The 14,245-nt window shown below is 47.5% G+C and overlaps 1 protein-coding gene across 2 annotated transcripts in view; it reads left to right on the top strand.

The window, feature by feature from the left end:
- The window catches only part of FARS2 (phenylalanyl-tRNA synthetase 2, mitochondrial), a 323,779-nt gene that overhangs the window by 42,529 nt on the left and 267,005 nt on the right, over nucleotides 1-14,245 (top strand). For both annotated transcript variants that reach the window (XM_040984028.1, XM_040984027.1), the window contains one exon: nucleotides 863-1,498. In XM_040984028.1, the coding sequence (XP_040839962.1) occupies nucleotides 884-1,498 (615 nt within the window). In that variant the 5' untranslated portion in view covers nucleotides 863-883. The remainder of the gene's footprint in view (nucleotides 1-862; nucleotides 1,499-14,245) is intronic.

The following is a 14,245-nucleotide window of genomic DNA, read 5'->3' as shown; positions in this document are numbered from 1 at the left end:
AGTCCCAGTTGTCCATTGGTATAGTCTGTCACCTGTATAACTACTTCTTTTTCTGTTTTTACTCTTTTAAATATTGAACATAATCTCCACCTAAAGTGGCATATTTTTTTCCAAATCATTAAAAGAAAATGCTATTGATGTCACTGTAAGATCTGATAAAATCATTCAAAAGCTGTGCTGTGCCAAAGGTAAGTGAAGGACTGCTGGCCTGCAGGATGGTGGCCTTTAATTAAGAACCTCACTAAGGGTCCAACACAGCCCTCCATGCAATGACCCTTGCAAAGACTGTCAGGTCTAGAGTAAAAATAAACAGGTGCTAGCTATCCTGTTTAAAGCTTTGTCCCGTTCAGAACCTGATGAATTTTCTACAAAGCCAAGGACATGGCGAAGGCAGGACAGCCTGACATTCAGGGTGTGTGACTTTGAGGACTCAGTGCTAGTGGAGAGCAGACCCCTATCTTAGTCTGGCGTTTTTGTTGCCGTTCTGTGTCACTGAGGAATGGGCAATTTGTAAAGGAAATACCTTCAGCTCTCCCTGCTGGGAAATCCTAAGTCAAGGTGACAGCCGTTGATGAAGGTCTTCCCTCCGTTCGTCCTGCGGCAGGAGGCAGAGAGCATGGGCTCTGAATGCCCAGACTCACAATGTTGTTCCCACGATGACATTGCCTTGTGAGTTTAGAGGAAGCATCCAGGGCAGAACAGCCCCTGTTAGCATTCCCTTTAAGGATCCCCGGCTGTGCTGCCGTGGTGGTGGGGTGGCCTTTGTGGCAGTAGGACGATGGGGGCTGGCTGGGGCACAGAGGACTCACTTGTTTTGCATAGAAGTGAGGCTTGACTTGTGCTTCCTGTGTACTCTTTGCAGAATCTGTGAGAAGCTTCTACAATGGTTTGCCCGGTTTTGGGGAGAGTTGCCCGCACACATGCCTACGTGGTAAGAAAGGCCGGTCGTATCCGCAGTGCCCCTCAGCATCGGGCCTGGGCCTCCAAGCCCGCGGCATCAGAATTTTCTGCCCAAGGAGCTCCAGGCTCCAGTGTGATTGAAGTGCTGGGCAAATCCTACCCTCAGGATGACCACACCAACCTTACCCGGAAGGTCCTCTCCAAAGTGGGCAGGAATCTCCACAACCAGCGGCATCACCCGCTGTGGCTGGTCAAGGAGAGGGTGAAGGAGCACCTGTACCAGCAGTATGTCGGCCGCTCTGGGACGCCGCTCTTCTCCATCTACGACAGCCTGTCTCCTGTGGTCACAACCTGGCAGAACTTCGACAGTCTGCTCATCCCAGCTGACCACCCCAGCAGGAAGAAGGGGGACAACTACTACCTCAACCGGACGCACATGCTGCGAGCGCACACGTCGGCACACCAGTGGGACCTGCTGCGCGCGGGGCTGGATGCCTTCGTGGTGGTGGGCGACGTGTACCGGCGTGACCAGATCGACTCACAGCACTACCCGGTTTTCCACCAGCTGGAGGCCGTCCGGCTGTTCTCCAAGCATGAGGTGAGTCTCGCACCCTTTTCTTGTTGAAGACCACCCAGGTACCCCTGGGGCGGAGGTCACGGCAGGTTAGCTCAGGGCACCAGGATAGTGGTCTTGAGCTTGCTTTGTGTTAGTGCCTTGCCCGTTTTGTGTGACAGCTTTTGTGCAGCCCCTGCCTGGGATTTTTTGACTTGTCCTATTGCTAATTACAGTAAGCTGCTGTTTGCACTTGTTTCTTCCCATTCATTCTACCCATGCTGACTTCCCATTCTCGGCTTCACTGTATGTGTCTCGTCACTGGCTCAGTTTTGCATTGATCTGAGATGAGTGAAGGGATCACCTTGACATGTCTGGTTGTTGCGGTTCTCAGTTGGTCTCCGTTAGTTATGCCATTGTGCCGTCAGACATGCAAGCACTTGGTGCAGACCTGAGGCTTGTCCTCTGAACTCTGTCCTCCATTGTGTGATGGTGGGGAGTGCTGTTGCTGATGCACCGAGCCATTTGGGTCAGCCATTCTGCAAAGCACCTGACCCTTCACACGCTAATACAGCTCCTCAAAATTCATGTTCATGTGTGGAGAAGTTGCCATTCCACTCGTCCTTAATTTATATACTCTCTGCCTATTTGATTGGAAGAGAGACAGAGCTGCCATCCGCCAGGTCCCTCTCCCGATGCCCGCTGTGGCCTGGCTGGGCTGAGCTGGGATGCAGTACGGGTCTGCGCTGTGGGTGGTAGGGCCCACCGTCCTGAATCTGCTGACAAAGAGCCGGAACCCGGGGCTGTATCCCAGTGCTCAAGCCTGTGCAGGCTGGTGTGGGACGTGGGCGAGGGGCGTGGCACATGGGCAAGGGACGTGGCACGTGGGCGAGGGGCATGGGCGAGTACATGGCACGTGGGCGAGGGGCGTGGGCTTGGGACGTGGGCTAGGGCTTCCAGCCGCCTGGCCCTTGCCTGACCGCTGTGTGCTTTCACTAGCCTGCTTTCTGTTGTCAGGAATTAAGGGAATTACAACAAGCATAGAAAGTTTTCTCACTTCCCCTCCTCACCAGTCCTCCTCTCAGACACGCGTAGCGGAACAGAGGAGTGAGCATCACCACAGGGTGCTGTCGTGCTAGCACAGGACAAGTGGGCGGTGAGAGCAGGAGCCTTAGACCAATCATCTAGTATTTAAATGCTTGGGTTTTAGGCAACAGGAGACAACTGAACAGTGTGGTCCCCCTCCTGTTAGCCTCAGGATGTGCTGTCATCCAGTGAGTCTGTGATCAGGTAGGCCACACAGAAGGGCTGAGGACTCTGAGAATAGCCGGCTTATTTGCGAAGTTAGGAGGAATGGCGATGAATAAAGACATAGTGTAGTAGCACATGAACGGTTCATTTCCTCAACGGGGTCCACTTGCCCCAGTGCGGAGAGCCAGTCACTGCCAGCGGCGCAGTGGGAGAAACTAGGTGTCTGTTGGGGAGCACAGAGCAAGGAGCTGGGCAGCTGTTGCGTCATTCCTGGGATCCCCAAGGAGGAAGGGGGAAGGTTCTTACTGATTGAGTTGGGGCTGCGAGGGGCGCATTTGGCTCATGTTCAGGTTCCTGGTTTGTCAGTGATGTTCAGAACCCCCTGAACTTGGTTAGCCACGCCCATGCTTCTTAGGAATTTATGAAAGGCTACATGGGCTCCAGTTGGTGTAGGGGTTAAGGGAAGGGGACCTGTATTCCCCTACACAAATCCCCCAGGGCCTCACTGGCTGTCAGGGTTCTCAGCTGTTGGGGAAGAGAATGACGCCTTGAATGTGGTGCTTTGAATGAGTCGCTGCTTCGAGTCAGTGATTGCTTTGGTAGAGGACAGGCAAGGACACCTGGGCGAAGAGAGACAGGCAATTACAGGAGTTTGGTTTCAGATGGGTGAAAGTCTGGGAAATATGAGCAGGTGATAGGATGCCACTGGGATTAATGTGAAGCAGGAAACCGAGGTGCCAGGAATGTGATGTCTGGGTCACGGTGGTGGACAGGTGCTCAGCCCCCCTTAGCTCATTAGGGAAATGAAAAAGGCAGGCGTGTGCTGCTGTGTGCGCCCACCTGCCGCGGAGAGGCAAGGATGGCAGCGAGAGGCACAGCGGCCAGGAGTGATGGGAACCCCGCTGGAGAACAGAAAGTGGGGGGAGTTAGCTCTTTCTTCATGTGCTTTGTCCTGTCCTGTTTAGCAAGTAGCGTGTAAGGCCAATGTGATGATAATATGCTGAATTTTGACTCAACTATTTAAAAATGTATGCATATGCACACACACATAAATGAATCTAATCTTACTGTTTGATAAGGTTTAGTGACTTGCCCAGCGTTACCTTGATAGAGCTAAAACTCAAAGTCAGGTTTTCTGTACTGCTCATTCTACGTTCATGGAGCTGCTGTGTAAGTGGGACTTGCTGAGTGGCAAAAGGGGAGCTTTGGTTCCAAAAGTGACTTTGGAAAGGAGGCTGGGGAGAAAGGGTACTTTTTGAGTTTCTACTCTTCACTGAAGTGTTGGTACTAATCTGACCCAATGTTTGCTCTCAATGAAATATTTTTTCTTTTTCCAGTGTATTCATATATAAGATTGTTTGTAGAGAATTGTAATCATACTATTTATGTAAATTTTTGAAAAAAATTTTATTGGAATGGCGGATTTACAGAGTGAAGGAGAGACAGAAAGATCTTCTGTCTTCTGATTTACTCCCTAAATGACCACAGTGGCTGTAGTTGGGCTGGTCCAAAGGAGCCAGGGTCTTCTGGGTCTCCCCCATGAATATAGAGGCCCAAAGACCTGGACCCCCCTCCTGGCTTCCCAGGCCAGTAACAGAGAACCAGATTGGAAATAGAACCTCCGGGACTTGAAGCAGCACCCTGTGGGGTGCAGGCTGTAAGGCCAGCCTAGCCTGCCGCATCATGCCAGCAGCCCTACATATGTAATATAAAAAATCGTTATTTTAAAACTTCTCCTGTTATTCACTTCTCTTTGTAATCATGATTCTCATCATTTTATAAGCATATTTCTTGAAAAGCAAATGCACAAGTCCATGGTTCTGGAAAATCGATAAGCCTAGAAATGGACGAACAATGTGATAGAAACGCTTAACTGTTGACCATGGAGCATAAACTTTCCTGTTTCTTGGGAAACAAAATGCACACTCCAGACACCAGCAACATGTGGGTGATTTGATGTTGATTTTGTTGAAAGATGCTTGGTTGTACTACAGTTCAAACATTTCAGAGTGACATAGTGAATGAAAGGGATGAAGAAAAGGTCTCAGATGTCAGTAGAAATGAAAAAATGAGGGGTGCAGGGATAAATGAAAAATTCACAAAATGAATTAAGTAACCACTTGAAAGTGACTTGTTAGATTGGACATTTTTCAGTTGAAGAAAACTGAAAACTAAATTTAGATCAAGGTAAAAACTAAAGGACAACAACAAAAAAAACCCCATCAATTCAACACTTGGCACGTTTCGGCTGGCATAATATTAGTGTTAGCAAAATACTGGCTAGGAGTAAAGGATAACTAACAACGAGGAGTTTGTACGTATATAAGCTTTGATGTATTGGTGTCGTAGCTTTGAGACTTTAGGCAAAATTGAAAAATTTACTTAGGCTTGACAAATTGTTAACGACAGTGTAAGATTTTTTTTTTCTTTTTCTTTGTTTTTTTTTTTTATTGTTGCTTACATTGTATTATGTAGTACAGTTTTATAGGCGCTGGGGATTCCCCCCACCCCTCCCATACCCCTCCCCCCATGGTGGATTCCTCCACCTTGTTGCATAACCATAGTTCAAGTTCAGTTGAGATTCATTGCTTGCAAACACATGCCTAGCATAAAGTTCAGCGTCTTATTGTCCAGATAAGTTCAGTGGCCTCTTGGGGAGACCTTCTATGGTCTGAAGATAGGTCTAACAGAGTAAAGATCCGGTCAGTTAAAAGCCCCAACAAGGCCTCAGTATCAATATACAACATTATGGAATTAATTGACATAGTATTGGGTAAACAATATGTTAAAAATAATGCAAGTTCCATTCTTCGAAACATCTGGGTTGAGACAGTATCAATGACAGGTTCAAAAAATAACAAACAACCATACAAAAATTACAGGTTAAATCAAGGCAAACATGTGGTATCTAATCTTTTGGGATTCACTCATTTCCACAGAGTGGGAGAAGATCTTTGCACACGATATAGGCGATAGGGGGCTAATTTCCAGGATATACAAAGAACTTCAAAACAACCAAAAAACCAAAACGAACAAGCCACTCAAGAAATGGGCACGGGAAATGGGCAAACATTTCACAAAGGAACAAGTCCAAATGGCAAACAAACATATGAAAAAATGTTCCAGCTCCCTAGCAATAAGACAGTGTAAGATTTTAAATGATTCCAGCCAGAAACACCTGGATTAAACAGCCAAAATGAATAAAGATGAGGTCACTTAAAAAACATGATTTTGATTTCTTTAAAACTCAGGCTTAATTCATATTATTTTGAAATTTCTATGTGTATATGTTTATGGCTCTATGCAAATTCCCATGCAAATATATTATATATCAGTTCTATACACAATTCAGAGGCATAATTAGATGAAATGTTATTCTGTGACAGTTAGGATCTACACAGATGTCAGATGCAGTAGCCTAAAGAGCTGTGCACTTGTGGAACATCGGTGTCAGCCTGCCACCTGACCTGCCTCCCATGTTAGAGTTCCTGTTTCCATCACTTCACTCCTGATCCACCTCTGCTAACGCATCCTAGGACGCACCAGACCCACAGCCAAGCACTGAGGAACCTGCCCTCTGTGGGGGCGGCCCGAGTCGTGTCCCAGTGGCCTGGCTTTTGCCTGGCCTGGCCCTCGCTGTTGTGTGCACCATGCAGATGATCCAGTGGCTGGAAGATTGAACTCTTTTTGTCTTTGTTGCTCTGCCTTTCAGTATATAAACATAGATACAAAATAAATTCAAAACCCCTCATACTAAAGTTGTTTTTGGGTTCACCTTACCTAGAAGGAGATAGGTGAAAATGGCCATAGCACTCTTGGTATTAACCAATAACTATAACAAATGAGATTTGTACCAGGAGTGCACTAGAGAAATACATTGTGTTTAATTTTAATTTTTTAAAAGATTTATTTATTTTTATTGGAAAGACAGATATACAGAGAGAAGGAGAGACTGAGAGAAAGATCTCCCATCTGCTGGTTCAATCCCCAAGCGGTTGTAATGGCTATAGCTGATCTTATCCAGACCCAGGACGCAGGAGCTTCTTCTGCGTCTCCCACATGGGTGCAGGGTCCCAAGGCTTTGGGCCGTCCTCAGCTGCTTTCCCAGGCAGGGAGCTGGATGGCAAGTAGAGCAGCCAGGACATGAACCAGTGCCTGTATGGGATCCCGGCATGTACAAGGTGAGGACTTCAGCACTAGGTTACCATGCCAGGCCAGTGCATTTATTTTTACAGTGATGTGAAGTGTCATGTGTCTGGAAATGAGTAACTCACCACTGTAGCCATCAACGTGAAAAATCACCACTGAGCACGAAGTGTTGAAAGTTACAGTGCACTGTTATGTTTATGTAAAGTTGAATGAGCTAAGTTAGCCAATACATTATCCAGGAACCATATGTGCGTGTAAGAGTTTTGAAGAAAATCAAAGGATTAAGGAACCAAAGTGTAGCTCTGTTTTTATCTCTGTGAGGAGTGACGGTGGGATGCATGACAGGTGGGCGTGTGGCGGAGGCCTCTCTGTTCCTCTGCTCTTTTTTTTTTTTTTTTTATGAAAACAGCTTCAGGTGGTGAACATAAATTTGTGCTTTTATGATTCTTTAAACATGTTTTATGCGTACCCTTCTATATGCACAGCTTATTGTGTGAGTTTTAAACAACAAAACAATTCATTAATGGGCCATTGCAGAGTAAGGCACAATTTAGGAAGGTACATGAGAAAATGCAAGTTCAAATGACCAGATATTTCAGACCCACGAGATTAGCATGTTTAATATCTTAACCACATGCAAGGTGTAAAGGCAGCGTAAAATGGTTGCCATTTTGTAGAGTAACATTGTTTACAAAGAAAAAAATGTGTGCATTATTACGGCATTTTTTTTAAGGTATAAGAAAAGATTCAAATATCCATTAAGAGGGAAGGATACATAAAAGAGACTCTACTGGTAGGCTGCATGCTTGATAGCAATGGATATAAGCTAGAGGTTCCTGTATTAACAAGGAGATTTGTAACCCAACAGTGGGCAAAACAAGTAAATTAGGAGTGTTTTCAAACTCTGATCTCGTTTTGTAGAAGTAGGTGCAACAACAGGCTTTACACAACACATTCCTCTGTTGTGGTCTAGATCTTTCCTCCCAAACATATTTTGTTTTGTTTGTTTGTATGGGAGAAAGAGAGAGATAGCTTCCATTTGCTAATGTATTGCCTAAATGCCCACAGTATCCTTGGCCAGGCCAGGCTGAAGCCAGGAGTCTGGAACTCCACCTGGCTTTCCACTGTGGGCAGCAAGAACCCGGGTACCTTGGCCGTTTGCCTTTGCAGGAAGCCGAGGCAGAAGCAGAGGGGACAGAGCTGGAACCAACGCCGTGGTGTGAGACACAGTTGTGTCAAGCAGCGGCCACCCCATGAGCCCCATCCCCTCTGTCTCAGATGCCTCCCTCCTTTGGACTGCTCGCTCACACGCTGCAGCAGGCGGTGAGTAACAGTGCAGTGCTGGGCAGCTCGCTGGCCTGCTTTTCTGCTCAGTCTCAGGGTGTCGTCTCTTGCTCCAGCTGACCAGGAGCGTGGGTGTAGCAATGAGATTGTCATCATGAGCCAGGAACCGCAGGGAAATGTGATCAAGGAGGTATAATGTCTAAGAATTATTACTTAGGGGTTAGTTGGCTAGGAAAATGTAAAGAAAAGTCTAAAGAAAATAGGGCTTAGAGATACAGAGATACGTTGAAAAGTTCAAAATGCAATTAAATGATGAATTTTGGGATAAAAACATTTGAAATCTATGGGTTTTTTTTTAAAAAAAGCTTTATTTATATTTTTATTTGAAAGGCAGATTTAGAGAGAGAGATACGGGTAAAAAAAAAAAAAAAGAATCTTGCATCCTCTGGTCCACCGCCCAATGGTTGCCAAGGCTGGAGCTGAGCTAATCTGAAGCCAGAAGCCAGGACTGTCTTCCAAGTCTCCCAAGAGAATGTAGGGGTCTGAGGGTTTGAGCCATCTTCTGCTGTTCTCCTAGTCATTAAGCACGAGCTGTATCAGAAACAGCATCTGGGGCTCGGACTGGTCCTATGTGGAATGCCAGCACTTGGAAGGCAGGAGAGCCATGTGGAAGCATGTAGAACCACCATGCTGGTCCAGGAATTTATACTTTAAAAATGTTTTTTTCTTTTAAAAGTCTTTACTTATTGAAAAATATATTGATCTTCTATTTCTTGATTCCCTTTGCAAATACTTGCAGATTAGGGTTGGACTAAGCCAGGGGCCCGGGGCTGAATTTATGTCTCACATGCGGTTGGCAGGGACCCAGGGACGTGATTCCGTTATTTCCAGTCCCCTTCTAGGGTGCGGAGTAGCAGGAAGCTCCAGTTAGAAGTAGGACCAGGTCTCAGACGCAGGCACTCTGCTGTGGGCTGTGTACATCCCTGTTCTTGTGCCAGATGCCTGCTCCCATGTGGCTAGCAGGGACCCAGGGACGTGATTCCGTTATTTCCAGTCCCCTTCTAGGGTGCGGCTGTGGGCTATGTGTGTCCCTGCTCCTGTGCCAGATGCCTGCTCCCATAACCTGCAATTCCCATGAGCTTTTTCAAAGCCTCTGTTGTAAGGAGCAACTGTGACAGAGTGCACCGTCCCTCAGTGGACTGGCTCTGGTGCCGGGCTGGTGGCCAAGCTAGCTTTTCTCTCCATGCACCTGCTGGGTGCTGGGGAAAGCTTGGTTGGGAGGAGAGTTTTCCAGGAATCACTGTGCCATGAAGTTGAGCACCCCTGGGAGACTAACAGCAACTGGTGAGCAGAGAGTTGGGCATCAAGGGCCAACATCAGAGGAGCACCGGACACTCAGCAAGGATTGCTCCCCCAACAGTGTCTCGTGCCAGCCTCTGCTGCCAGTTGGGCATTTCCAATTGGCACAGCGAAAGTGCTTAAAGGGTCCACAGCAGTTTCCATGGAGCAGGCGAGGAGGGATTGATCTGTGGCTGTGGAGCAATGAATTGATTCCTGGCACAGTTGGCTCGCCTGCTCTGCTGAGTTCTTGAGGCCTTTGGGGAAATACATTGTTATTTTTCCAATAAATGAGTTACTGTGGAAAGTTACATTCAAAGAGACAAAAATTTGCTCTTAATTTAAATTCAGTATTTCTGAAGATAATTAGGTGATGAAGAAGTTTTCCGTTTTTGGGTTCTTAGCATATGGAATACCTAAAGGATACAGAATGTTCTAAAAGGTGAAAAGCTTGTGCTTCTGAACCAATAATAGCTTCCAAAGGAAAACACTAGAGTACCGTTTACGTCTTCTTCCTCCGCGATCTCTGGAAAAATCTGCCATTTACTGTTGAAGGCTAAGTAGGCTTCGCTAGGTTTGACTGGAGCCACATAATTACAGCAGCAGTTCTTTTTCCAGTAGCGCGAGTTATGTGCGAATGTAGCAACACTATTTTCACAGCAATTTTATGCTCTTTCACAGCAGATTTCACAGCTTGCTAGGGACCATGTTTCCGGGCCCTGTGTGCTTCACTGGATGCTGCAGTTTGAATGCAGTGACGTAATTTCACGTTCAGCATGGGAGGTACAAGCACATGGCGGATGAGGGGTCTTGGCTACCAGTCAGCTCTAGCAGAGGTGGTGCTGATATCTCAAAAACTGTGGGTTCAAATGCTTGGGTGTCTCCTGCATGTGAAAGGCTGCCCTGCTGGTGCCGCACGTGTGTGGTCCTCCAGGGATGACCTGGCCACCCTCCCTGTGGTGCATGTGCGTGGTCCTCCAGGGCCCAGTTGCGCACATGTGTGGTCCTCCAGGGATGACTTGGCCTCCTGGGAAAGGCCACCGTCCTAGCGGCACACGTGTGTGGTCCTCCAGGGATGACCTGGCCTCCTGGGAAAGGCCAGAATCTTCAGTTCTGTTGCCCAGATGCTTCCAGCTTTCAGACCAACAATATCAGAAGCACCTTAATGAGAGCAATGATGGATCATTTTGTGAGGAATTTTGTGGTGGAACCGTCTGAAATGTGAATCCAACTGCTTGGGCATTGCTAGTATAAATAGTTCTTATTGAACTCTGGTGTCTTGAGTGTAGTATAAAATTTTAGTAGTTAAATATTGATTCCATCAGTTATCAATAAACACTACAGGGTTTATCAAGCAAGCAACAATGAAATCCTTCATAAGGAACTAACTAGACTAAGTCTTGTTAATAGGCCCTCCAGCGTTTGAGTTCCTGTAGTTCAGGTAGGTTGCTGTCGAAGATCTACTGGTCGTTTCCTGTTTGAGAAGTAGGATGCATCCAACTCTGGGGGTGTGTGTGTGTGTGTGTGTGTGTGTGTGTGTGTGTGTGTTTGGGGTTATCTGTTTATAAGTGTCCAGATTCTCGAGACCTGCTGGAAGAATATTGGAACAACTTGACTCCTGTAGTTTCGGAGGCTGAGAGGTGCCAACCCAGGCGGGCTGATGATCTCGTCTGTGTGTGAAGGCCTGAGACCAAGTCCGGAGAGCCGAGGGTACAGTCCATGTCCAGTGTGAAGGCCTGAGATGCAGCAGGCTGAGGGTACGGGCCAAGGTGCGCGGCTGAGAGCCAGCAGACACAGTGGTTTAAGTTCCAGTCTTATTCTTGATTCTGAAAGCAGGACAAAACTGATGCTTCAACTTGAAGACACGGAACTTTTTCTGCTATGCATTTTATTCTGTTCAGGGTTTTGACTGGACAAGGCTCTCAAGCCTTAGGAAACGGAACCTCCTTTGCTCAGTTTACCCTGTTCAGATATTAGCTCAACACCCTCAGAGACTCCCCTAGGGTAATGTGGAACCAGATGTCTGGGCACCCTATGGTCCAGCCAAGTGGACAACTAAAAGCTAGGCACCAGGCCCTTCTTGGTAGACATGGTAGTGGACCCCTAGCTGCCTAGTCTGTTCTAGTAATTCCTTACTGTTCTATGATCATTTATATTTTAGTAGCCCCTGGTATCTTTCTTAGTTACCAGTAAGTGGCCTTTATTTGCATATAATTTGTTAAAGATATGGAATTACACATTTTATTTTTTACCTTTAGAACTAAGTAAAGGTCTTGAAATATTAGTTTTGAAAATTTTTTTTTCTGGTAACTTGGTTTGTTGTTCTGGAATAAACTGCCTGGAATTTGAACTGGTCGGGAGAATTGAATACTGCTCCTTGAATTCATTTTCTGTAATCTGAGATAAATCACTAACCATGAGCCTGCGTGTGCTAACTTAAATGCAGAAAGCTCTCGTGTGATAGTGAATGATCCTAGTGGCTGCTTGGCAGGTGCTGCGCAAACAGCAGCTACCCTTGCTGTCCCATTCTGTTTGTCTCAGACAGCTCAGGGCATGTGCCAGGGCACTGCAGGCTGATCTTCTTGCTGTGGCACCAGCATCCCTCCTGGGCACCCATTCCAGTCCTGGCTGCTCCACTTCCAGTGCAGCTCCCTGCTTGTGGCCTGGGGAAGTCCTTCAGCCCCACTGCACCTGCTGGGGGACATGTAGGAGGCTCCTTGGCTCCTCCTGGCTTTGGATTTGCTGAGCTCTGGGCACTGTGGCCATCGGGGGTGTGAACCAGTGGATGGAAGATCTCTTTCTGTATCTCTTTCTCTAAGGACTCTGCCTTTCAAATATTAAAAAAAAGGAAGTGATTTTTTTTATTTTGAATTTTTGAGTTATGTGGTACAATTTTGTATAGACTGGGATCCCTCCCCCCAAACTCCCACTCCTTGACAGATTTTTTTTTTTTAAATGATGTGTCTTCCATGTTTCTGTTAACTGTGGTTCTACCTGAATATTATGGCAACTAGCTACCTCACCAGCCTTCTTTTTAGTTTTGGTCTACTTTTATTTCTGTTTTTGAGCCACTGCCATTGTTCCAGTTCCTTCTCATGGTGGACTGGTAGGTTCTGTGTCTCCTTTCTTCTACCTTAGCATGGGTGATGGGATCGAGAGGGGGCTTGGACCTGTTCCAGTTCACGCACTGGCATCATAAATGGCTGTTAGTCACATGATGAGGAAAATGCGCTCCGTCTGGGAAGAGGAGGATGGGAGATCATTTTGAAACTGACAGCAACGGAACGAAAGACGTGTTCTCCTCCTTCGCACAGGGGCGCTCCGAGGCTCCAGTGCTTTTGCCTCGACGTGTCCAGGCATTTCCTTTCTCATGCAGTGATTTCCTTGCCCGATGGAGTGATGTTTCTGATGCGTCCCCGTTGTAGACCAGCATTTCACAGAATATTCACGAGCTTCTTTCTCCTAGTGGAGAATTTTGAAGGCCAAAAAATGCCCAGCAGAACATCTGTGCTATGTCAGGGTGAACAAAAGCAGGCACAGCAGTGTGGGGGTTTCTGAAAGACTCCGCGGCACCTGGCGGTGTATGTGGGCACCCCAAGGATCGGGGGAAGCTTGAAGATGCTGTACTGACAGTGCTGTGGGGGGCAGTCTGGGTGAATGCTCCACAGCGGCCGTGTTAAGCCATGTGTGATGGAGCGTGCCCGTCGAGGGTTTTCCTCGACACTGGCCTCGTGCTCTGTCAGTGAGGCAAGGAACTGAGTCTGCCCCGTGGTGTGTGCAGTGTGAGCCTTCTGTCTTGGAGGCTCAAGCGAGGGCTGGTCCTGAAGAAGGCTGAGCCCACAGCCCCCCATCCTGTGCAGCCCATCGTCCTGTGCAGCTGCCTGGCAGGAGCTGCTTCGCTGGCAGTGGCGTATCTGTAGTGCCTTTCCCTGCAGCACACACACTGTGTCAGGCCTCTTCCCATTCCTCCACTGGCGCCACATCACAGGGCCACGAGAGGAGGCAAGCACAGTGGCAGGCACCACGTCACAGGGACATGAGAGGAGGCGAGCACAGCGGCAGGCCCCACGTCACAGGCCCACGAGAGGAGGTGAGCACAGAGGCAGGCACCACGTCACAGGCCCACGAGAGGAGGTGAGCACAGAGGCAGACACCACGTCACAGGGCCATGAGAGGAGGCGAGCACAGCAGTAGGCACCACGTCACAGGCCCACGAGAGGAGGTGAGCACAGAGGCAGACACCACGTCACAAGCCCACGAGAGGAGGTGAGCACAGTGGCAGGAAGAAGTTAGTCTGCTGCTGTTCCCAGAGCCTCAGGGTCTTCCCTCCTGTGTGCTAATCTCTGCAACTTGATTAATGGGCATGCAGTGCGTCACAGAAGACCCAGTGAAGACAAAGCTGGTTCGATATCAATTAGCTGCAATGGGAGTGGACTGCCCACCGAGACCCTGTGACAGATTGTACTTAACTGTGCCCTTTCAAACACATGTCTTCCCAGATGGTGAACAGTGGAAGATCCCGTGCAGGGCTGTGCTGTTTAAAGGAAATCAGCAGCAGAAATCCACTTGGATGAACTCCCATTCATCTAAGACATCCCAGTCCTTCCTCCAAAGTGATTTGAATACTTAATATTTGCTGAAATGCTTTAGTTGGATTTGAATAAAGTAATTAAATTTGCTTGCTGTGTGCCAGGGAAATGAAAGTTTGGGCGTTCCGATCATTAAGATATGTGAATAGGCTTCTGGTGCACAGGGACTCTGGTTTCTGCT

This window comes from Ochotona curzoniae, unplaced genomic scaffold, assembly GCF_017591425.1.
Source record: "Ochotona curzoniae isolate NIBS_2020 unplaced genomic scaffold, NIBS_Ocur_1.0 contig_4064, whole genome shotgun sequence".
Classification (NCBI taxonomy): Eukaryota; Metazoa; Chordata; class Mammalia; order Lagomorpha; family Ochotonidae; genus Ochotona; species Ochotona curzoniae.
The sequence above is the reverse complement of the archived record's forward strand: the minus strand, read 5'-3'. Positions and strand labels throughout refer to the sequence as shown.